Source organism: Stegostoma tigrinum, chromosome 4 (assembly GCF_030684315.1).
Source record: "Stegostoma tigrinum isolate sSteTig4 chromosome 4, sSteTig4.hap1, whole genome shotgun sequence".
Lineage (NCBI taxonomy): Eukaryota > Metazoa > Chordata > Chondrichthyes > Orectolobiformes > Stegostomatidae > Stegostoma > Stegostoma tigrinum.
Genome location: NC_081357.1, coordinates 52,000,856 through 52,026,455, shown reverse-complemented (window position 1 = coordinate 52,026,455; position 25,600 = coordinate 52,000,856). Strand labels below are relative to the sequence as shown.

At 39.0% G+C, this 25,600-nt stretch overlaps 1 protein-coding gene across 3 annotated transcripts in view; it reads left to right on the top strand.

The window, feature by feature from the left end:
* klhl32 (kelch-like family member 32) overlaps positions 1-25,600 on the top strand; it is a 276,189-nt gene that overhangs the window by 135,134 nt on the left and 115,455 nt on the right. For all 3 annotated transcript variants that reach the window (XM_048532017.2, XM_048532016.2, XM_048532018.1), the window contains one exon: positions 18,858-19,073. In XM_048532017.2, coding sequence (XP_048387974.1) covers positions 18,858-19,073 — 216 coding nt within the window. The remainder of the gene's footprint in view (positions 1-18,857; positions 19,074-25,600) is intronic.

The following is a 25,600-nucleotide window of genomic DNA, read 5'->3' as shown; positions in this document are numbered from 1 at the left end:
CTTCCTTGGCCGTGTCATTTTGTTTTCGCAAAATATTTCTTTTGCGGGGTGGAGGGGGTTGTGGTGCGTGAACAAGTGATCTTGTTTTGTATATTAATTTTATTTCTGCCATTGTAAACATTTTGCGTTGTAAATGTTAAAAAGGCTAGTGGCTTGTTTCTATACGGTTAACATATTACCATTTATCAACATAATCGTTTATCATTGTGCATTGTAAAAGTAGTCATTTGTTATAATTTGAATGTAAATTGCACTTAGGTTTTACAAATAAGGTGACAGACTTGCATAAGAGAAATTGCAGGGTTCATCTCCTTTCTTTCATACTTCATTCATTACGTTCTGAATTAAATACATCTTATTAAACAAGTAGCATGTCCAATGATGATATTGTAATGGCAAATTACTCTCCCTATTATAAGTATATTTTTAATTCACAGGCATTAATTTGTCATTAAGAACCATTAGTTTAGCACTTTTATGTGATGAACGTGATCTGTAAGATACAGCTTGCTGTGAGACATGCAATGGCAACGGCTACTTTTGCTGTAATACCCTGCAGCTGCTTTACATTATTAAAGAAAGATAATGAATGCCTTGCAAAGTCATTGTGATGATCAGTGGGTTACAAGGATTATCCCATTGGTGAGCAATGACCTGGTGATAAAGAAACAAGTGGGTTATTAAGTTCTTGCAAGCAGGTTTTCTACTTCAGTAATTTTTCTGCTAGCCAGTTTCAGTGCATTGAGTAGTCCCAGTAAAATTAAGGCAAATTAGTAACCTGTAAAGTTCAGATTAGAACTTTTTGGAATTCTATTTTTTGTTTGTAGAACTCCAGGCCTAATGGGTTGAGGACAGAGAGTGTGGTTGCAAATTCCTCATATGCCTTTTGCAGTGTGTAAAGGTCAGATTTTATGACAAATAATTCAAATACAGGCAAATTCTATGTAACATCCCTGTTAAGTCGGCTTATTATTGTCTTCTAATTTTTAATTCTTATGTCATAGTGTTAGTAACAATAGTAAACCACTCAGCTTCATATTTCTAGATGGAATTGCCAAACAAAAAAAATGTTTCCATGTCAGATTTGAACATGTATATCAATCTAGATTTTATAGCCTTTTGGCGAGTGAGTTCCGAATTTCCACTCCCTTTTATATGGAAAGAGACCTCTTGCCCAGAGGGTGGTGAGCCTGTGGGATTCTCTGCCCCAGAAAGTGGTCGAGGCCAAATGTTGAAAGGTTTCAAGAGGTCGCAAGATGTAACTCTTAGGGCCATATGAGGGTGAAGCAGAAATAAAATACAGAGTTGGATGATCAGCCATGGTGTCATTGAATGCTAGAGCATGCTCAAAGGGTCAAATGGCCTTACTGATGTTCCTATTTTCTACATTTCTGTAAAATATGAAGCTCCTGATTTTCATACTTTTGTTATTCAAAGAATATGCTGCCTCGTTTTGGATTTCCCCACCCAGTTTGCCACATTGGACACCCAGTTTTGAGTAAACAGTCCAGAAATAAATACAGCATCTGATTTGATTAATATTTTATAAATGAGATGGAAGAAGAACAACATAAATAAAGGGACTAGCAATAATGTGTACTGATTATAGAAAGAATGGCTATGACAGCAAAAAGGAACAGGGATGAGATAATATGGATATAACTGAGTCATAATCAGTGACGGATTATTAACTGGCAACTACTGTAGTTCACAATTGAAATGAAGATACAAAGTGGGGAGAAAATGACATATTCTGGTATGCTGCTGATTACCAATTTAGCAGTTTGGATATTGAATGATTGAGTGAGAGAGTCAGAAGCAATTAAAAGCTTCTTTAGTTGATCAGGGATTTTTTTCAGATAATAATTGGAGCAAGAATGGGCCATTTGGCCTCTTGATCCTGCACAAACCATTCAAAAAGATCATGGCCGATCTGATATCGGAGCAAATACTGCAGATGCAAGAACCTTTGCTGCAAACAAAAAAAATGCTGGAGATCACAGCACCTTCAAATTGTGAACCCTTTCCTTCCCTTTCTTTTGGATTTGCTAGTGATATTCTCTGTCATTGTGTCCTCTCTTCCCCACCCAAGTGGGCCTGTCTGTTATTTCTACTCTGTCACCCAGACATACTGTTGTTCTGCATTCTCATATTCTAAGCAGTTAATCTGAACTATCAACTCCCCCAGCACTCAACATACCCCCAAATGCATAATACATAAATGCTGCCCCCTCCATATTTCAATTCAGCTCTGTGAAGAGTCATCCAGACTCAAAATATTAACTTGCTTTCTGTCCATGGATACTGCCTGACTGCTGTGATCGCCAGCATTTTTTTGTTTATTTTCAGTCATGTTTGTCTGATTGTGGCATCAACTCTACTTTCCAGACTGACCCCAACTTGAGTTGAATAGACTAAGAGCTGTAATGATTATGGTATTTAGCAATCTTTTAGAACTATTAGAGAAGTGAAAATTGGCAGCATGTGGGTCGCAGAAAACAATTACGATATTGCATTCTGATGGCACCAAAGTAAAAGCAACATGATAGGGTTTTGACTCACTCATATAGTAAGAACTGCCCCTGCTAGAGTAAGAGATAACACAGTGTGTAGCTGGAAGAACACAGCAGGCCAGGCAGCATCAGAGGAACAGGAAAGTTGATGTTTCGGGTTGGGACCCTTCTTCAGAAATTATTGAAGGGAAGGAGGCTCCACTGCTGCCTGGCCTGCTGTGTTCCTCCAGCCCTGCACAGTGTTATCTAGTACTGGGCTTTAGCAGTATGGACTTGGAAGTTTTAAGAAGAGTTGAGAAACGTTACTGCAGGGGGAAAAGGAAAAATTGTACTAGTTTGAAAGCAATTCTTAGACGAAGAAAGAAAATGAATTCTGGTTTTTACAATGCCTGTACAGTTATCCTAATTACCAGACAGTTGAAGAAGAGGAGTAAATTTTCCATCATTATTATAGATGATCAGAATAGTTTCTGATGCCGGCTGAAGGACAGTTCAGAACCTAGAATGAAATCTGGCTGAAGAGAATAAAGTGTGTGGCTGGATGAACACAGCAGGCCCAGCAGCATCTCAAGAGCACAAAAGCTGACGTTTCGGGCCTAGACCCTTCATCAGAGATGGGGATGGGGTGAGGGTTCTGGAATAAATAGCGAGAGAGGGGGAGGCGGACCGAAGATGGAGAGAAAAGAAGATAGGTGGAGAGGAGAGTATAGGTGGGGAGGTAGGGGGGGGAAATAGGTCAGTCCAGGGAAGACGGACAGGTCATGGAGTTGGGATGAGGTTAGTAGGTAGGAAATGGAGGTGTGGCTTGGGGTGAGAGGAGGGGATGGGTGAGAGGAAGAACAGGTTAGGGAGGCAGAGACAGGTTAGACTGGTTTTGGGAAGCAGTGGTGGGAGGGGAAGAGCTGGGCTGGTTGTGTGGTGCAGTGGGGGGAGGGGACGAACTGGGCTGGTTTTGGGATGCGGTGGGGGAAGGGGAGATTTTGAAGCTGGTGAAGTCCACATTGACACCATTGGGCTACAGAGTTCCCAAGCGGAATATGAGTTGCTGTTCCTGCAACCTTCGGGTGGCATCATTGTGGCACTGCAGGAGGCCCATGATGGACATGTCATCTAAAGAATGGGAGGGGGAGTGGAAATGGTTTGCGACTGGGAGGTGCAGTTGTTTATTGCGAACCGAACAGCAACTCATATTCTGCTTGGGAACCCTGCAGCCCAATGGTATCAATGTGATCTTCACCAGTTTCAAAATCTCCCCTTCCCCCACCGCATCCCTAAACCAGCCCAGTTCGTCCCCTCCCCCCACTGCACCACACAACCAGCCCAGCTCTTCCCCTCCACCCACTGCATCCCAAAACCAGTCCAACCTGTCTCTGCTTCCCTAACCTGTTCTTCCTCTCACCCATCCCCTCCTCCCACCCCAAGCCGCACCTCCATCTCCTACCTACTAACCTCATCCCACCTCCTTGACCTGTCCGTCTTCCCTGGACTGACCTATCTCCTCCCTACCTCACCACCTATACTCTCCTCTCCACCTATCTTCTTTTCTCTCCATCTTCGGTCTGCCTCCCCCTCTCTCCCTATTTATTCCAGAACCCTCACCCCATCCCCATCTCTGATGAAGGGTCTAGGCCCGAAATGTCAGCTTTTGTGCTCCTGAGATGCTGCTGGGCCTGCTGTGTTCATCCAGCCTCCCATTTTATTGCCTTGGATTCTCCAGCATCTGCAGTTGCCATTATCTCTGGCTTAAGAGACTTCATTTTTTATATGTTTTGAATTTGATTTGTTGGAAATTCTACTGAAACAAATGAAGGAGTTTAGTTTTAACAGTACCATAGAAGTTTATTATACAAAATAAATTAAAACAAAAAACGTAATTGACGTATAGCATAGTTTGAAAGATTGGAAAACACACACAACAAAACAAAGTATCATCTATTACCCAACACCATCTTTTTATATTTAATCAAAATCCAGGGAAAAACATTATTTTCCTACCCAATCTGTGGGTTTGACTTAATTACTTCTTCTCATAGGGCAGGAACTGAGTTGTGAAGTATTTTCCCTCGAACGCTTTCATAACTGAGATCTTAGACTTTCTCAGCTTTGAGTGGAACTGATCTGAACATTCTCCTTTTCTAGCGAAGCCTGTACTTATTTCTGACCTCAATCAAGCCTTCTTCAAACTGAACCCAAATGCAGTTGAACTGAATTCTTTTTAAAAACTTGTTCATCCTGGATTCTGCTACAGCTAATGACTTAATGTTTTCTCTCCCCATTGTAAACTTCCACAGTATAAACAAACTTTCATTAATAATTCAAGGATCCTTGCAGTCACCTGCTTCCTGGCATGTATGAGGTTAAAACCATAGTTGATAAAGACTAGCCTAAGAATCTTTTGATCTGTTCAAAATAGCCCAACACTCATATGCCATAAATTTGAAATCCAAACTGTAAAATCAAGAAATTCATGTGTATAAATACCATATCTTTCATCACAAGGTATATTAAATAGATTATTTTTGTTAGTTTCACGGACGACCGCAAAAGTTCTGGTGATTGTAAATGAGGTTAAGGAATCCATAATACATATAAATGTTTAATCCAGAAGTATAGGGTCCTGGATCAAATGGAATCTGTTGCTTAAATTCTCAAGGATACAAAAAGGTTTTTGTTTATTAGGGAGATATGGCATCGCTGGCTGGGCTGGCATTTATTGCCAGTCACTAGCTGCCCTGGAGGAAATAGTGGTGAGCTGTCTTCTTAAACTGCAACAGTCCATTTTGTGATAGATCCACAATGCCATTAGGAAGATATTTCTGGATTTTGATCCAGTGATTCCAAAGCAATGGTGATACATGTTACACGTCAGGATGGTGAGTGCCTCACAGTGCTGACGTTCAAATTCCCATGTGCCTGCAACCCTTGTCTTTCAAGGTAAAGCTATGGATTTGGAAGATGCTGTCTAAAGCACGTCGGTGAATTTCTGTAGTGCGTCTTGTAGATGATGCAGACAGCTGCTACCGAGAATCAGTGTTGGATGGTGTGAATGTTTGTCAATTTGGTGCCAATCAAGTGGGTTATTTTATCCTGGATCATGTCAGGCTTAAAATGTTATTGGAGCTTCACTCATGCAGACGAATATGGATCCACCACCCTGAATTGTGCCTTGTCGATAGTGAATAGAGAGTTCCTGGTCTCTTTCCTGCTTTTGTAGCAACAGTAGTCATCTGACTAGTACAGTTCATTTTCTGGTGAATGGTAACCTTGCAGGATGTTGATATTGGGAGAATTCAATGAAGGGGAATGTCATTGAATGTCAAGGGGTAATGGTTAGATTCTGGCTAGTTACAGATGATCATTGTCTGGTACTGGCATCTCATGAATGTTAAATTAATAATGTGATTATTTTTCAGGACTCAGTAAATGCTGGAATAGTGTCCAGAGAATGGAACTTAAGAACAATCAGTTAGCACTACTAAACTTTTCAAGGCCAATTTTCTGCCCTTGTAATTGAATAAATTCAATTGATCAAGACAATTTTCATCTACTCTGTATAAAAATCTTTTATATTAATTTTACATGAGAAACTTTGTCAAACGATTTGAAATACTGAATGTAGTTCACTACCTCACTAACGATATCAGAGTTCCAAATTTGACTACCATTAAATTAGTCTCACTAATCCTAATCTGTAGTGAACTTTTGGATAGTATGTTCAAGAATAGAAACTTTCCTCCAACAGTGCCAAGCCTCATTTTAGACCTTGAGTATGGATATGTATTTATTCAACATCAAATTTTTGTAGATAAAACATAACCCATATCAATATATAATTGTAATATAACTGTTATCTTGTATGCATTAACTTTAAGTCTACAAAATAGATTGTTCTGAGGTTTGAAATCTTGATTTAGCTGATCAGGGTTCCTACACAAAAGGTGACATATTTCATTACACTGTAACAGATGAAATGCCTATTTCAAAATGCAATTTGCAATTAGGCAATATTCCAGAGACGAGGAATTGACCATATATGTTCTGAGTATGGGATACAGTTAATATTTCTGAATAATTTTACTTCATAATCAAAAGACTACTTTCATATTATATCTTTGTTAATCATTATTTTGGCATGGAACATCAAGAACAAAGTGATAACAAGGTGTAGAGCTGGATGGACACAACAGGCCAAGCAGCATCAGAAGAGCAGGAAAGCTGACATTTTGGGTCGAGACCCTTCATCAGAAATGAGGAAGGGGAAGGGATTCTGAAATAAATAGGGAGAGAGGGGAGGCAGATAGAAGTTGGATGAAGGAGAAGATAGGTGGAGAGGGGACAGACAGGTCAAAAAGCAGGATTGGAGCGAGTAAAGGTGAATGTAGGTGGGGAGTTAAGGAGGGGATAGGTCGGTCCAGAGAGGATGGACAGGTCAAGGAGTCGGGATGATGCTAGTGGGTAGGAGATGGGGGTGGGGTTTGAGGTGGGAGGAACGGTTAGGGAGGCGGGGACAAGCCAGGCTGGTTTTGGGATGCAGTCGGCAGAGGGGAGATTTTGAAGCTTGTGATGTCCACGTTGATACCCTTGGGCTGCAGGGTTCCAAAGCAAAATATGAGGTGCTGTTCCTGCAACCTTCTGGTGGCATCATTGTGGCAACGCAGGAGGCCCAAGATGGACATGCTTTCCAAGGAGTGGGTATGAGAGTTGAAATGGTTCGCGATTGCGAGGTTTAGTTGTTTGTTTCTTTGACCTGTCTGTCTCCTCTCTACCTATTTTCTCCTTTATCTATCTTCTAATCGCCTCCCCCCACTCACGATTTATTTCAGAACCCCCTTCCCCTCCCCCATTTCCGAAGAAGGGTCTCGACCCGAAATGACAGCTGTGCTGCTTGGCCTGCTGTGTTCATCCAGCTCTACACTTTGTCTCAGATTCTCCAGCATCGGCAGTTCCTACTATAAAGAGAAAAGTGATGTTGTGATGCTTTTCAATGTTGCCACCAGGTAAGGAGGGAAATTTGCCCATCCCTGTTTTTAAAATCCCTTCTTGGCCAGTTACACAAATATTATTTCTTTTTAACACACAGCTATTATACTATAATTAAAAATAGAGTTTGTGGGAAACTGAAGGAGCCAACCACCAAGACAACACAGTGTGGAGCTGCAAGAACACGACAGACCAGGCAGCATCAGAGGACCAGGGAAGTTGACGTTTTGAGTCAGGACCCTTCTTCAGAAATTGCAGGGTTTCTAGCCTCTTCCTTGGTTTTCTTCTTGACCCAAAATGTCAACTTCTCTGCTCTTTTCATGCTGTCTGGCCTGCTGTGTTCCTCCAGCTCCGCACTATGTTGTCTCTGATTCCAGCATCTGCGGTTCTTGCCATCTCTGAGCCAGCCACCAAGGTTTCTTTGAGTGAAAGAAAGAGACACAATTTTTTTTTCTTGTGGTTAGTGATAATAAAAGCAACCCCAAATATGTACAAGCACAAACAAAGTTTAAAAGCAAGAGTATAGATGGAGGGAGTAAAAAGTTACATGCTTTAAATATTCTTGGGGTCCTTGAAGTGTTGGATTTTTGATCCTGAGAACACAGTTGCTGAATCCTCAACAATGAGGCAGGTTGTAAATATCATTGAGCTGAATGGTTTCCCCCATTTTCTTTTTCACTGCTTTCTGCTTCATGAGATTATGAAAGAAACAGGTAGGGAGACAAATAAACCTTCTAGCTCTTCCTTGCAAATCTGTTTGCTTTTCTCACTGCTGTGCTGTTCTAAAGTAGTTGTTGAAATATAGTTCAGTGTGTTTTCCTGTGTCGAGCTGCATTCCAAGGAAGCTAACAGGCAGGGGAGCCTTTCATCTCCCAAAATGTGAAATTTTCATACAAGTATGAATTAAAACAGGAAATGCAAATCTCTTCATACTGCCTCAGTTGCAAAGTTTCAAATTTTTTTAGGAAAAATAATGATTATCTCTGTCCAGACAATTTTGTTTATTCCACGAGCTTTCCTTAGTCGGTGGTCAGGTGACCACATCAGCTATTTTAAGTCCATGTCTTTTACATTTAAAAACCATTTTAGTCCATGGAATGTTTCCAAGTATACCAATCATTTGATGAAAATTAAAATTCCATTGCATATTTACCAGTATTGTAAAATGGTATAAGTGTTGACACTGCATTTTATGCACTCCTTGTGTCCTAGGTTGCCAAGGAAGACTCACTTTAAAGGTGAGAAAAAGGCACATGGCTGTTTTGCATTAGTTATTCTTTCTTGCACCTAGAAAGTTTGGCATTCTAAGATAATAGATAACATTGTATGGAGCTGGAGGAACACAGCAGGTCAGGCAGTATCAGAGGAGCAGGAAAGTTGACGTTTCAGATCAGGATCCTTCTCTGGAAAAGTTTGGCATTCTTCTACTTCCTGTATGGACACAGGAGCAACAATTGTCCCAGGACTAGGTAACAAACAAATTCTAGAGGAGCAGAATCAGCAAATCTCACAGGGAAATAGTTGAATACAGGTGAAGGAAGGAAATTGAAGAGTGGGGGATGCAGTTATTTGATAACTAACATGTTATTTCTGATATTTTCAAAACTATTCAGGAAAAGTGCCGTCTTTTAATGCTTGTTTATAGGAGACACAAATTAAGCATCATACCACAAATCAATTTGTATCATTTAGGATTGAGCAACAATCCTGATCATTTAAAATACTGGACCAAGACCCTGGACTTTCCAAAAACTTTAAAACTATGCTCTCGGAAAAGTACGCAGCCACAGACATACCTGCCTGGAACCATTTTTCAGCCCAAAAATCCAGTTCACACCTTGACTCTCAAAGAACAATTAACCAGACCTAACTCTCTAGACTGAAACTAACTTTTAGCCTTTGGGCTATCCCAACCCAGATATTATGGAAACTACATTCATTCAGAGAGATATCAGACATTCAACCTCAAAGTACATTTACACATACTCTTAACCATGAGGAAGCTAACTGACCTCAAAGGGAATACCAGTAAACACAATGGTAAGTGCAGATTTGACATGAAGATAAGGGGTCTGCAATTAGTCTAATTGCAGGCCCTAATATCACTGAGAGAGCTACCACATCAAGAGTGATTCCCACAGCCAGCCCCAGAAGAGGAATTCCAAATAGCTATCTCCCCAACAGCTATCTGCACAGCTATTTGGACGGCACGGTGGCTCAGTGGTTAGCACTGCAGCCTCACAGTGCCAGGGACGGGGTTCGATTCCAGCCTCGGGTAACTACCTATGCGGAGTTTGCACATTCTCCCATTGTTTGTGTGAGTTTCCTCCGGGTGCTCCGGTTTCCTCCCAGTCCAAAGATGTGCAGGCCAGGTGGATTGGCCGTGCTAAATTGCCCATAGTGTTCAGGGGTGTGGGGGATGGGCCTGGGTGGGATGCTCCAAGGGGCGGTGTGGACTTGTTGGGCTGAAGGGCTTGTTTCCACACTATAGGGAATCTAATCTAATCTATTTTGAGAGGACAGATCCCTTAGCAATCCTGAAACCTACCAACACAGGCCTGTTCTGGACTAGGGGAACCAACAGCTATCACTGACAACCTGCAGACGTAAAACTGACAGCCTCCGAAATTCACTGTCCATCACAAGGCCTGAGACACACCCTGAGGTGTACACCACCTTGCAAAAACCATCACAAAGTAAAGAAAACCAAGCACTCACTTGATAAATTCACTATACATCCTACCGCAAGAACAGACTCAACTAGACTGAAGCCCACACAGTCCAAAGTCTTCATCAAGGCACTGGGTACGGCCAGCGTGAATGGCCAGTTGTGCTTCAAAATTGCATTTTCCACAGTGGTGACCTAAAATTCCCGAGAGCTCAAAGTTTCCAACCTAGCTAGCAGGAATGGGAAAGTGGGTGGTGACAGTGCAGGGACCCCCCAAAGAGAGCCTGATTAAAGTCGCCGAGAGTAAAACTGTGTTTAGCTTCTAGTATGTTTAACATCTGTTTAATTTGATAATGTATTTAAATACTGTCCTTTTATATGATTGTTATTTTTGCTGCTTTATTGCATTTGCTTTTATTTCTTGTATTATACTTACTTTTTGTATTTAATAAACACAGATTCTTTTGCTTACCTGCATAATGCCTTTTCACATTCACTAAATACGCCCAGTGTCAAAACGAGGGCTTTGGGGGTGATTCAAACCACTTAAAAATCAGCAAACCGCAATCTCTACAAATGAATGCTTTGAAGGCCAAAAAGCTTACTATTTTTCATTAAATGTGTCGCTGGCTATCAGCATGACATTCTTTAGCTTTCACCCAAGATTGGACTTGCTTATGTGGAAATAGCCTCATTCTAGATTGTCTATTTTTTGCATATTTTAGTTTGGCTTGTCAGAATAATGGTGTATACAGAAATTCAATTTCTTCAGGAACATTTTGCCCTTCATCTGTTTGATCGTGGAAATAAACTTATAGGGTCAAGTAGTGAGCTGAATTGCAGTTAAGAAAATGACAATAATCTTTAATGGATTACTGGGATTTTGCAAATTCCAAGCGCGAATATAACTCTTAAATGGTGACCTACAAAAGACTTAGTTTCCCATTTATTTAGGTGTTTACCTGATTTTTGTGGTTATTAAATGGTTAACAGCCATGGCTTACTCTTAATATAGGAACTTTTTCTTAGTTGGCAATAAGCCCACTTACTGCCTCTCCAATTTCTGAACACCTCTTAAAAACTTAAAAAGTACTTCCAGTCATTTCTGTTTTAACTTGATGAACCTTGAAAAAAAAAATCTGCTACTGTGACCAATTTAGTTGAATATTGTACTTGTTTATAATAAAAAATCTGAAAGTGATTCAGATAATTCTAGCACCACTAAAGTGATATCAAATTCATATGATGAGACCGGATGATTTGCAATGAAATCGTTGAAGACTGCAATAATATTATTTCTCTAACTTAAATTGTTCTTAGTTGGCAATAACCCCACTTAAAGGCAAATACAATAATTTAAATTGTATAGCATATTAAAGACTTGCATTGAATGAGCAATATTAACCTTGCATCCTGTATTACAATTGGAGTCATAATCTTCAATAGGCAAACTCTTTCAACAAGTTAAATGGTCTAATTGCAAAATCGATTGACTGCATTGACTGTAGCTTTATAATTATTGGCATCTGTCCCCATAGATGCCATTGTGTATCCCACATCCTTCAGCCAAGTTATCATTTCAGCATAAACTGTAAATGCATACGTTCAGTCTGAGTTTCCATGAATAAAATAAACAGCAATCCCACTCAAGTTTTGTTTTCCCCTTTTTACCATTTAGCTAAATTTTTCTATTCAATACTATCTCCACTGTGCATTCACTACCAACAAAATGTCTTCTGATTTTGAAGGCTGTCCATCCTTAGTTCCTGAAGCAAAACAGTTCCTGTCCTTCATTTGCTTTTAGATTTCTCTGCTGCTTCCTCACCCCTCCCCCAGCTGAATATGTCATGCTTCTGATGACCCTATCATCCTCACCAACTCAATGGGGTATTTAAGCCAAACAGATCTTAGTAGGTGGAGAGAACCAAAGATTTATGTATTGTTGACCATGGAGTCAGGAATGAGTGCACAGATACAATAAGTAGAACAGATGGGAGTTAGGGGTAATCAGGAAACATATGAGGAACCTCATGAGAATAGATTACTTGATTGCCTTAGAATGAAACAGCAGCATCAGATAATATTAGCATGAGATCATTCTATGTAAAAGGAATGACAACAAGGAGGTGAACCACAAGCAATATGGAGAGAAGAAAATGCAAACTAATCCCATTGTGCAAATGGCAGTTGAGACAAATATCGCCTAATGTGTCATTGCATCTCTGTGATAATATGCTTATCCTTGAAATTCAGCAACTCTCGATACCCTATCCCATCTCACAACACAACACATTCTGCCCAAACCAAAGTGAGAGGGGGGAAAAAAAAGAAACAGCATAGACATAGAAACAAAAAAGTCAACATGAAAGAGAATTATAGGAGGCTGGCCTATAGAAAAGAAACAATGTAAACCCAATAAACTTGCATAAAAGAGGCACCATATCATCGGTAAAACACCAGAACATTCAGTGATATAACAACGCAAATCCACAGTAAAATCACATTGGGAACAGAAAAGAAAATGAAGTTGAATCCATTTTTTGTGATTGTTTTGTAGATGGTATGATGTCATTCATATTTGGCAGAAGAATCCTTAATTTCACAAAATCATTTACAGGCTGTAATAACCTACAACTAATTGACAGACAATCACAGTCAGCTTGTGGTACAAAGTTAAATTTTCAGGTCAGGGCTCAGATTGCGTACCTTGGATATTATATAAAATGAGTGATGCCTATTGCTTGAGTGGGCATTATCTAATTTTGAGAATTAACGTTCTGAACCTCCATTTTTTAAATTCTATCTTTGTCATTTATTGGTAGTAAGCCAGTAAATAATCATCTGTGTTAAATAGAACACAAAGGTCAGACAGAACTTACATGTCCATAATTCTGTATATCTCTTTATTTTTCATTAATTTTACCTCACTATTTTGCTATTAGTTGTTCGGCTTTGATAGAATGTGGCTTTCACTATAACTGTTTAATTTGTGTCCAATTATCTCATTTCCAGAATGCTGTTAAATACACCTTTTAGCATGTCTTTCAATATAATCATATCATTGCATATCACAACGGCATCTTGTTTGTACCCAAAATCAGTGCTACAGTGCCAACATTGTCCAAATAACATCCTGAACCTCTATACAAGTTTAATAAATTGACAAAAATAATTCTTTAATAGATTCAGAAAGATAGTAGGAACTGCCGATGCTAGAGAATCTGAGATAACGCGGTGTGAAGCTGGATGAACACAGCAGGCCAAGCAGCATCAGAGGAGCAGGAAAGCTTGACGTTTCTGGTCGGGACCCTTCCTGACCCGAAATGTCAAGCTTTGCTGCTTGGCCTGCTGTGTTCATCCATCTTCACACCATGTTATCTTTAATAGATTCAAGTCACTTTTTCAACTCAATTCACTTTTCATTGTAACATGAGAAAATGAAAAAGCAATGAACCAAACAAGAACACGCTTCTTCAGGAAAAGTTATGTCCAGCAACTCTCTACAGCTGCTAAAGATTGCTATACTGTTAATTTATTTTCCAGTGGCTTATTATAGTTAAGAAATTTTTGAGAATTATTTTGACTGATTTTTATGTTGCGATACTTCATGGTCCCAAGATAAAGTATAAATTGTAGACCAAGTTCTGAGGTGCAGTAAGCAAATATGTTTAGTATCCATGGAACAGACAGCACTTTCTGCAGTTCAGGCAAGTGCCAGAAAACCTATTCTGTACAGAAATGAGTAGAACAAAATCAGACAACCTAACTGTAACAAAGTTTGATTCAAAGAATTCGGGTCAGAGCTGTAATTTAAAACTTTACTGTTGAAAATTCAAAAATAGTGAAGTTAAACTGTGATTAAGCTGTTCCAAATATTACTGCACTGCACTGCTGTAAGGCTATTGTTGTGAAATATGAAAGATCATGTTATTAATGAGGAATTGTACAGTATTGAGACCATAAAATAATAAATATGTATGTTTATTGCATTATTTTGTGTCAACATACAAATTGGGAGCAGAGGTTAGCAAATGAGCCCCTCAAGTCTAGAGGTAAAAGGTAAAGAGCAAAGTTATCGTAGTCTTCCCAGACCATACGGCAACTGTCATTAGAGAGATACTAAAATGTGAGGCTGGATGAACACAGCAGGCCAAGCAGCATCTCAGGAGCACAAAAGCTGATATTTCGGGCTTAGACCCCTCAACAGAGAGGGGGATGGGGAGAAGGTTCTGGAATAAATTATTTATTTCAGAACCCTCTCCCCATCCCCCTCTCTGATGAAAGGTCTAGGCCCGAAACGTCAGCTTTTGTGCTCCTGAGATGCTGCTTGGCCTGCTGTGTTCATCTGTCTCCACACTTTGTTATCTTTCCTCCAGATGCTCTGGTTTCCTGCCACAGCCCAAAAATGTGCAGGCCAAGTGGATTGACCATGCCAAATTGCAAATTGCACATAGTGCCCAGGGATATTTAGATTAGGTGGGTTATAGGGATTGGGTCTGGGCGGGATGCTCTGAGCTTCAGTGTGGACTTGTTGGACTGAAGGGCCTGTTTTCACACTGTAGGGATTCTATTGTGAAAAAAAAAGCTTCGTAAAGAGTGACTACTAATTTTAAAACAGGTCTGCACTCACCTACTTGAGGAAACAGATTTTTACATCTACTTTGTCAAGATTATTCAGGGTGTTCTATGTTTCAATCAAGTCACCCCTCCACTAAAACAAGCCTAATCTGTACAACATTTCCTCATAAACCAACTCACACATTTCAGGTATCGATTTATTAAACCTCCACTGAATCACTTCCTTCTTCTATAAGGAGACTGATACTGCACACAGATTTGGGATTTAATCTTACCTTTGAACTGTATGAATGAAGTAAAATGTCTCTCTTTATTTCTAACTCCTCTGTATTAAAGGATACCCTCAAGGAATAACCTTCCTATATCCATGTTGTACCACTGCCCTCACACAGTTCTGCAATTATTTTCCATTTAAGTAATATTCTGTCTCTTTTTAATTCTTCCAATCAAAGTGAACGATTTAGCATGTTCCCACCTTACACTCCAACCGCCACTTTTTTTTTCCTGACTCACTCACCCTATCTAAACTGGTCCGCTTCACAACATGCTTCCTTACCTACATTTGTGTCATTTGCAAATTTAACTCCCATGCCTTTGCTCCCCTCAGCTAAATAATTGGCATAGATTGTAAAACATTTAGGCCTCAGCACCGACAACTGTGGGATGCCACCCATCACATCCTGCCAATTAGAAAATGAACTATTTATGCACTCTGATTCCTGCCAATTTTCTTGTCATGCAGGCATGTTTAGTCCTACACCGTATTGTTGCTTCTTTGCACAGTAAACTTTTCTGTGGCACCTCGTCCAATTCCTATTGGAAATCTAAGTACAAGACATCAGCAGTTCCCCTTTATTAACAGAATATGTTACTACTATAAAGGATTCCAGTAAATTGGTTAATCATGATTCCCCTCCTTCCCAATTACTTTGAGGTTTGATATGTATGGTTATGGACCAGATCAGACACCCTCAAAATATTTTAAGGTAATCTAGACACTGATCTTTTCTTATTTTAAAGGCAGATGTGAAGACGGTGCTCCAGGTGTCATGCAACTGGCCAAACTACTTGGCTTTAAGCAAAACACAATGTATTTAAACACTACAGTTGAAACACGAATGAAAGAACGCAAAATTTAGAGTAACGTCAGTGACCCAATACAGCAGTTTAACTAATTATCTGTTCCAATATAAGCACACTCCTTGGCAAAAAAGTAAATACAAATAATAGATTCTTACAGGCTAGAGGGAACAATATCCAGAGAGAGATTTCAGAGAAAGTGAGAGGAATCCTTTTCTGAAGCTTGCAACACTTCTGGTACTCAAAACACCTTGGACTGCTACAGCTAAAAGAACTAGAAAAAAACTGAAGTGGGAGAACTGGCCACTCCCCTTCCATTGTTAAAACAGTTACTCCCTTGACTCTTTGGTACATCTGCTACTTTTCCTAAGTTTTTAGATATTTTACATGAATACCATTTATATACCTTCTGAGGCCCTCTACTTGGAAGAGATACTGAACGAGTGCAGAATTCTCCCCAGATGTGGAGATAAATCTGTTGAAATGAATTTGGCTACACAGGTTGTAACAACCTTCACTTTCCACTCTCTGTGAAAAGTATATACTAGGATCCCATTTAATACTTCGGAAATTTTTGGACATTTCAGAAACTAGTTCACATCAGTCAAGACCAAAGCTCCCACAGTGCCATTTGACCTTTTTAACTGTACAGGAGGTTTGTTGATGAGTGTTGCATGATTCTTATTAATAAGGACTTGGTTCATCTAACCAAGAAACTGCCAGCAGCTGGCTGTCTTTTCTGCCTACTGCATGCTTCAACCTTTGATTGACCTAATAAGTACATTTAATTTTATTTAATTCTGGCAACTTGGGTTTATCACCTCAGCTTCCTTAAAGACAGACAGGAAACTTTGAAGGGTGGTTGCTTAAAGTAATAAGTTTCATTCAAGCAGTATCTTGCAATCTGGGTTGGGCAGTTATCTGGCCAATTTGGCACGTTATCAGAATGTCTTGAGGAGTAAAATGCATGACTTAGTTTTTAGGTAGCAATTAATATCACTGTTAGTGGGTTAGATCTGTGCTTTTTCTTTTCATTTGACAAAATTGTTTAATGCTAATTTCCTGAAAAATGACCGGGTTATTTTAAAGTCCCCAAAGAAGGGAGCTAATTCTGTTCCTCTATTTGGATTGAACTTAGTCCTCTTTGAAGGAGGCCTGAGCTTAGATCACCCATCTTGAGGCAAAACCATCAAAAACCTCACAGCTAGTATTGAACTATTCTCACGCATCTTCTTTCTTAGTAAAGATTGTTCTACTTTCCCACAGAGTGATTCTTTACTTAAACTCAATATCAAACTAAAAGTGTCTCTCATAGGAACACAATTGGTGATACCAAATTTACACAATTTCTTTCTCTTCTGAGTAGATTTCATGGAGCACCTTACTTATTTTAAAATTGGTAAGATAATGAACATTAAGACTGGAAGGTGGTGATATTATAAATTTGCACTCATGAATTGGAAAGAATACAATTCTTACAAGACATTATTTTTCCCTCCTTAAAATATTTCATTTATATCTGATAAAGCTCCAAATCTAAGTAAGCACAGATATTCCAGGACCCTTAAACTGAGCATCAGTCAAGTGATCCTCTGAACTTTGCCCAGGGTTTCAATAACCTTTACCCTGTGAAAGATCAATGAAGAGCATCATCAGTGTGGTTGGACCAAAGCTTTGTACTTGAAATGATTAGACATTTAATTTTCTATTTAATTGTCTTAGCTTTGTTTCCTAATATCACTTTTGTGTCTACTGTATAATGCTTATTGCTTTTGCTTTAATCTTTAAGCACGAATAACTTGCAACCTTGGACAGGCTTGACAATGCAGTCCTACATGTTATGTTCATATTTTGATTTTCCCCATCCAAACATATTAATTTTCATTTGCTTACATTGAAGACGTTTGCCAGTCATGAGCCCATTTCCCCAAAGCGCATAGATCTTTTTACAGACCACTAATGTTAACCCAGTTCCCAACTCCTGTTCATATCCTTGTATCACCAGTAAGCTTGCCAAATTTCCTGAGTGACACCACCCGGTTATTAAGGAAGATAATAAAAATCTACATATCTAAAAAAGATCTCTGCAGGTCTTAACTAGTGACTGGATCTCTTCAGCAACCATTAAGGATTCCCTAACAGCTAGATGCATTTGCCATTTGACTCAATTTCATAAGCATCAATGCTACTTAGCTTCTTCTGTAGCACCTTGTTTAAAAAAAAGTGATTGGAAATCTAAAACTACAAGATCTACCAGACATTCACCATTCAACACACTTTTTTTTGAAATTAGATGCGACTACAAGAGCCCAGTTTGTAATTAATGTACATTGCCAATTCAACGTACTTAAGGTAACAGCTGAAATTGTAACAATTATAAAGTTGACTGAAATCAAGTAGTCTTTTTATTTGAAATAAAGGCGCATTGCTGACAATATATGAACTGGAATTTGCTCTCCCTCTTGAGAAAATCTGAGTCTTTTAAATTAGTTTACAGATGTGAACTATTCTAATACCTGCTGTTTACATTTATTTTCATTCAATAATTTGTAAGTTTGTTACCCCTCCAGCAAACAGGTGACTTCCTCTGTGGTTTCTTTCCTCATTTGCAGTTTATGTTAAGCAACCATAGTCTTTAAAAGAAGTCTATTTATTTTTACTCTCTCTGGAGTTTGACTGAGATAGTTACCTTTTGAAGACTCTCCTTTCATACTGAGTTTGTACATTAGTTGTTTATTGTAAATGTCTGAGTTGCTTCTGTAAATCTCGCCTAATTTGAAAAAACAATGAGAATAGGCCAGTTTTCTCTTTTTGCTAAAAGATGTGAAGGTATCATTCTTCTGTTTCTAAAATGGCCTGAACTAAAATAACTGAAAATTCACTTTAAGCATCAAACAAATCCATGTTGTGATATTTGCAAAGGCATTAGCGTGTTCATTATTACTACAGTGTGGTCAGGTGACAAAATGATGTTAAATATAATGGAACTGCTTGTATGACAGGAATGTCATTTTTTGTGTTTTCTTTTGTTGTTTTAGGAACTGACTAGTTTCAATTATCTGGATTTATACAAACTTGCTGACCTATTTAACCTTACCCTGCTGGAGGAAGCAGTGGTTAATTTCCTGGTCAAACACCTTTCGGAATTGCTGAAGAACCATCCTGAAAAGGTTATGGCACTCCCTTACCGGCTCCTGCGAGAAGTTCTGAAGAGTGACCGTCTGACATCGCTAAGTGAGGAGCAAATCTGGCAGGTAACAAACTCACAGATGTATTTCACTTCAACTCTCAAGTTTGTTTTGCTCACTTCTCTTCAGAAGGTGCTGATTTCTTAGGGGGGTTGTGATTCCATATGTTCACCTTCCATTATTGGGTTTGTGAGAATTGTTCATGAATGATAATTGTCAGGGAGATATTATTTGATAGTTCAATTGTGGGGACAATGCATTAATGCAGTGACGTTTTGTTGTTGGATGTTTAGGATGCACGTTTTCATGAACAGTCCTTGAGTCGGAACTTTGGCAGCTTTTTCTATTCCCTAATCTTGGGATCTATGGCCAACTACATCATCCCTGTTACTTTAAGTAATATCAGCAAACTGAGTACAAATCAAAGATCAAACCTGAGACCTTTCCAGTCTGTACTGTATATCTGTATGTGAATGTCTTAAATTTCAAATTTCCTTTTCACAGAAGTAATTAAAATATCAAAATGATGAAAACTTCAGGAACGGTGGTCAAATTTTACAAAGTAGTCTCAAGTAGATTGGTAAACTTCCACATTGAGATTGTACATCAGTTGTCTGTTTATAAATGTCTGAATTGCTTTTCTACATCTAGCCTAGTGTGAAAAATAAGAGGATAGTCCAGTTTTCTACTTAGGCTATAAAAGATGTGGAGGTATCTTTCTTCTGGTTCCATGATGGTCTGCAATACAATATCTAAAAGTTCACTTTAAACGTCAAGCGAATCTGCTTCACTGCTGGCCTCCTGGGACTGTAAAAGTCTTTTCAAATAGGATGAGGGCCTTGTACTAATTGCTTATTGACTATTCATTTTAGGCCGATAAGCTTTCTTCAAAGCATTCTGCTTTGGTGATCGTTTTATAGAAGGGATTGGAAAAGGGAATGCCTGGATTACAAAGTGAAACAATTCACAGGTACAATTGCGATCACTCAACCTTGCACATTCCAGCATTTTTCTGATTTTTAACAAAAAAGACTCTCGTCAAAGTTCTCCATTTTAAAAAAAGCGTATTGGGGAGGGGAGGAGGAAAGAGCGAGCTATAATGCTGCAAAATACCCTTGTCTGGTGGATAAATTGTAATGCAAGAATGCTGAATTTAAAATTGTTCAGAAATAATAAATATATTTCTTTACGTTGTTAATGCTGTGAAATGGATCATTTGGTTTAATTTCACTTTTATTTAAAATATGCAAAAAAAGATGTGCTCTGCAGTTCTTTGTATTTTCTGTAATTTTTTTCTATCTGACTGATATACACAGAAAAAAATACAACTATGCAGATAAAATAATGTCCAGTTTTATTCAAGAGAAAGCAGTCTTGAATCTTGGTCATTTCTGACTCAAAATTGGCTTATGATAGGATCTTAGTAATTTATAATATTTAGGAGAAAAGATAAACTCCACAGAGTATTTTTAATACACTTTATTTTGTAGCTTGGACTCTGCAAGCAATAGTTGATTTGTCAATATGTCCTATATCTTGGTGGATGGAGAAATCATAGATTGGTGTTCTGCTTTAATTTTGTGCAATTTTAATCTCCCTCAGTGTTCTATTTACGATGTAGTATTATTGCACACAAATATTTTACTGGTATTTTATAGTGGAAAATATACTCAGATTGGTGCTGTGAATCGTACAAGTGAAGTGAGTCCATGACACCTAAAATTCTGAGAGATGTGTAGGCATATCTAATTATTTTTATCATAAGGTAGTTTAATTAATCTAAATTTATGGTTCAAGGAAAATCTTCAAGGAAAATAATATTCCTCTTGAATTGAAATAACAGTGGACTGCATATATATTTTAATGTATTCTTGGATTAAGTAGGAATTATATTATTTTTCATTAACCATTTTGCATTTTCCAGATTTTATTTGTAGTGAAAAATTAGTGTGATAAACTTTTAGCCACAAAAAACATTAAACATAGAGAATATCATTAACAATCATACAATCAACGAAACAAATGACAGCCTAAAAAAAGTATTGATTTATTGGAAAATACCAGTATTGTTAGGTGTGAAGCAATTAATTAAGACTCTGATGTTTTGAGGACACAGCAAAGACAATCAGCTGAGCTAACACAGTAGTGTAAAACCCCATTAATGGGACCTCTGTGATCTGTCATTTCTTTGTACGTAAACGTGTAGCCTCACTGAACAAGCCTATTGTTTTATTTTAATAATGATGTCATGCTTGATAGTTTTCTTTAAGAAATGTTTATCTTTTTCTGAAATAAATTGGATGGCATGTTTATTTTATACTCTAATTTTTTTGTGTCATTTTGCTGCTCTATGACAATGCGTGTTGCAGGGAAATGTAAAGACAGTGCCATGAAAAGCATTGCCAAGCCCAAAAATGTCCATGACCGTATAGTGATGACAGACAGATAAATAATTTAGCTTTTCTCTTGGCCTATGTGATTGAGGCCACAGCAGGATGATTATGGTTCCCTTAAAAAAAATCAAAATACTCTTTTTTGGAATTCTAGAATCTTAACAATGTGGTAACGGCGCAGTTGGAAAATCATGGAATAATTAGCAGAATCAATAAGGATTTTTAGAAGGAAAATTATTTTTGACAAATTTATATAACCAGTAGTATAAATAAAAGGAAGCGAGCCGGTATAGTTTAGTTCTTGATTTTCAACAGCAAGTTGATGAAGTCCTGCAAAACATTTGATATACAAAGTTAGGGTTCTTTGGAATGGGGATAATCCATTATCATAGGTTGAGCAGAAAAGACAGCAAAAATATTAATCAATAGATTATTTTCAGAAAGGCAGCATGTGAATTTGGGAATACTGCTGGGTCCTCAGTTGTTTACAACTTGCATTAGTAACTTGGATTAGGAAACCATGTTTGCTGATGATTCAATCAAGTCGGCTGTGGAGAGAGCACAGGGATACTGCAAAGAGATAAAGACTGATTCACTGTTCACCTGCACATCTGCCAATGTGGTATACTGCATCCACTGTACCCGGTGTGGCTTCCTCTACATTGGGGAAACCAAGCGGAGGCTTGGGGACCGCTTTGCAGAACACCTCCGCTCAGTCCGCAACAAACAACTGCACCTCCCAGTCGCAAACCATTTCCACCCCCCCTCCCATTCTTTAGATGACATGTCCATCATGGGCCTCCTGCAGTGCCACAATGATGCCACCTGAAGGTTGCAGGAACAGCAACTCATATTCCGCCTGGGAACCCTGCAGCCTAATGGTATCAATGTGGACTTCACCAGTTTCAAAATCTCCCCTTCCCCCACCGCATCCCTAAACCAGCCCAGTTCATCCCCTCCCCCCACTGCACCACACAACCAGCCCAGCTCTTCCCCTCCACCCACTGCATCCCAAAACCAGTCCAACCTGTCTCTGCCTCCCTAACCTGTTCTTCCTCTCACCCATCCCTTCCTCTCACCCCAAGCCGCACCCCCATCTCCCTACTAACCTCATCCCACCTCCTTGACCTGTCCGTCTTCCCTGGACTGACCTATCCCCTCCCTACCTATACTCTCTCCACCTATCTCCTTTTCTCTCCATCTTCGGTCCACCTCCCCCTCTCTCCCTATTTATTCCAGAACTCTCACCCCATCCCCCTCTCTGATGAAGGGTCTAGGCCCGAAACGTCAGCTTTTGTGCTCCTGAGATGCTGCTTGGCCTGCTGTGTTCATCCAGCCTCACATTTTATTATCTTGGATTCTCCAGCATCTGCAGTTCCCATTATCTCTAAGACTGATTCACTAATTGGACAAGGAAGTTCAATTTGAGTATAATAGGGTAAAATGGATTACATTCTACACTTTGGTCAGAAAAATTAAAAATACAGAATACTTTATAAATATAAGGAGACCAGTAAATGTTAATAATTAGAGGCATTTGGTGTCCTAATACCTGCATGAGAAAGTTAACGTGGAGGAGTGGTGAATTTTTTTTATTACAAGCTGCTGTGGTTTAAAGAGCAAGGAAGTTTTTCTCAGTTATGTATTGCTTTGATGAGAGCACATCTGTAGAGTTGTGGAGAATTTTTATATTCTTCACCTAAAGAAGTATATCTTTGCCTTAGAAGAGGTACAACAAATATTCAGTAGATTGATTCCTGGAATTATGGGACTGTCATAGAATCATAGAGAAATTGAAATAAGTGGGCCTGTATTCTTTTGGGGTTTGGTAGAATGAGAAGTGAACTTTTTTTCAGTGATTCGATAATAATCAAATGTTTTCTGACTATGAGAATTGAGTGATATGAGGATGTGCAGGAAAATGGAGTTAATGATGTAGTAATTAACCCATGATATACTTGAATGGTAGACCACGCTCAAAGAGCTCAATCGCTTGCACCTGCTCCTCCTATTTCTTATTACCTTCTGTTCCTTCTGGAAATCAGATACCAAGACTCATGTTATTGTATGTATTATGAGGTGTGTGTAGTCTGTGGTATGAGTCTTCCACTCATAAAGTATGTAAAAATCATTCAACATAGAAATACTAGTAAATTGTTTGAGCTGCAGGCGGACAGATGCCCAGGTCCTGATGAACTTCATCCTCGGATCTTCAAATATATTGCTAGTGAGATAGTTAATTACTTGGTTTTAATATTCCAACACACTCTTGATTCAGGGACAGTCGTATTAGTTTTGAAGTTGATTTGTAGCTCGGGTTGTAGGTGTTGAGGTTGGTTGGCTCGCTGAGCTGATTTGTTGTTTTGTGGATGTTTCGTTACCGTGCTGGGTAACATCCTCAATGCAGCCTCCGATGAAGCGTCGGTGTCTTTTCCCACCTGGTTTCTATTACTACATTGGAAGATTAGTCCTGTTAGTCCTGTTAGATTGGAGGATAGTGAACGTAACTCCTTCATTCAAAAAGAGCGGGAGAGAGACAAAGCAGAACTACAAACCAGTTAGCTTAATATCTATCAGGGGAGCTGTCAGAAGGTATTTTTAAAGACATTATAGCTGTGAACTTGGATAAGTTCAAAGTAATCAGACAGAGACATCATGTATTTTTGAAAGGCAAGTTGTGTTTGACTGACTAATTGGAGCTCTTCAACGCGGTAATACAGTCTGTGGATAAAGGGAAGAAAGAACCGAACATAGATATACAGAAAGGATTTGTCACAGCAAACATTATTGCAGAAAATACAACTCATAACATAGGGAGTAACGTGGATGAAGATTGACTTGTTAATGGATGGAAACAGACTCTTCAGTCCAACTTGTCCATGCTGACCAGATATTCTAAACAGAATTGATTTCATTTGCCTGCATTTGGCTGGTATCCCTCTTAACTTTTCCTATCCATGTACCTGCCCAAATGCATTTTAAATGTTGTAATTGTACCAGCCTGTACCACTTCTTCTGGCAGCTCTTTCCATACAGCACCACCCTCTACATGGAAAAGTTTCGCCTCAGGTCCCTTTTAAATCATACCCCTCTCACATTAAACCTGTGCTGTCTAGTTTTAGACTCCCCTATTGTTGGAAAAAGACTTTGGCTATTCATATTATCTGTGCCCCTCATGATTTTATAAACCTGAACAAGGTTTAACCTCCAGTGCTCCAATGGGAAAATGTCCCCGTCTACCCGGCCTGTCCTTATAACTCAAACCCTCAAGTCCCGGCAACATCCCTATAAATGTGTGGAGCTGGATGAACACAGAAGGCCAAGCAGCATCTTAGGAGCACAAAAGCTGACGTTTCGGGCCTAGACCCTTGCCCAAGACGTCAGCCTTTGTGCTCCTAAGATGCTGCTTGCCCTGCTGTGTTCATACAGCTCCACACTTTGTTATCTCGGATTCTCCAGCATCTGCAGTTCCCATTATTTCTGATCCCTATAAATGTTTTTTTCTGTACCCTTTGTAGTTTAACAACGTCCTTCCTATGAAAGGGGTGGGGGTGAGTGTTTTATGTGGAAAGATTGGACAGGCTGAGTTCGTACTTGCTGCACTTTAGAGAGTAAGAGCTGACTTTATTGAAACATTGCAGATCTCTCTGTTTAAAGTAGGGTCACACTTTTAAAACAGAGATGAGACAATTTTTCCCACGGTTCATGAATCTTTGGAATACTCTTCCTGAAAAGATGGTGGAAGCAGGATCCTTGACTCTTTTTAAGGTGGAGCTGCATAGCTTTTTAAGAATGAAGATAAGGTTATTTAGGATAGGTGGAAATGTGGATTTCAGGTTACAATTAGATCGGCTCTGATCTTAATGAATGATGGAGTAGGGAAAATGGGCTGATTGGCGTACTGCTACTTAATTCATGTGTTTGTGTGTTAACCTTAGAAAATTATGCAAATAGATTATTATATATTAAATCTGTGAGCACTGCAGGCTATGAAGCTCTTATGCTTTAACCTTTTTATGTTGATTTGGCTGATCTCAGCCAGCCTGCAGTGGGGCATATCAATTAGTTTGGATGGAATTATTGTTAGGATGGCTCCTGTTAACAAGTGTGCATTTGTGGAGGTTGAATAGGAACAGATGTGAGTTGACTCTTTAGTCACACATTATCGATTAGTTACCTGACAATTGAAGTCTTTACCGA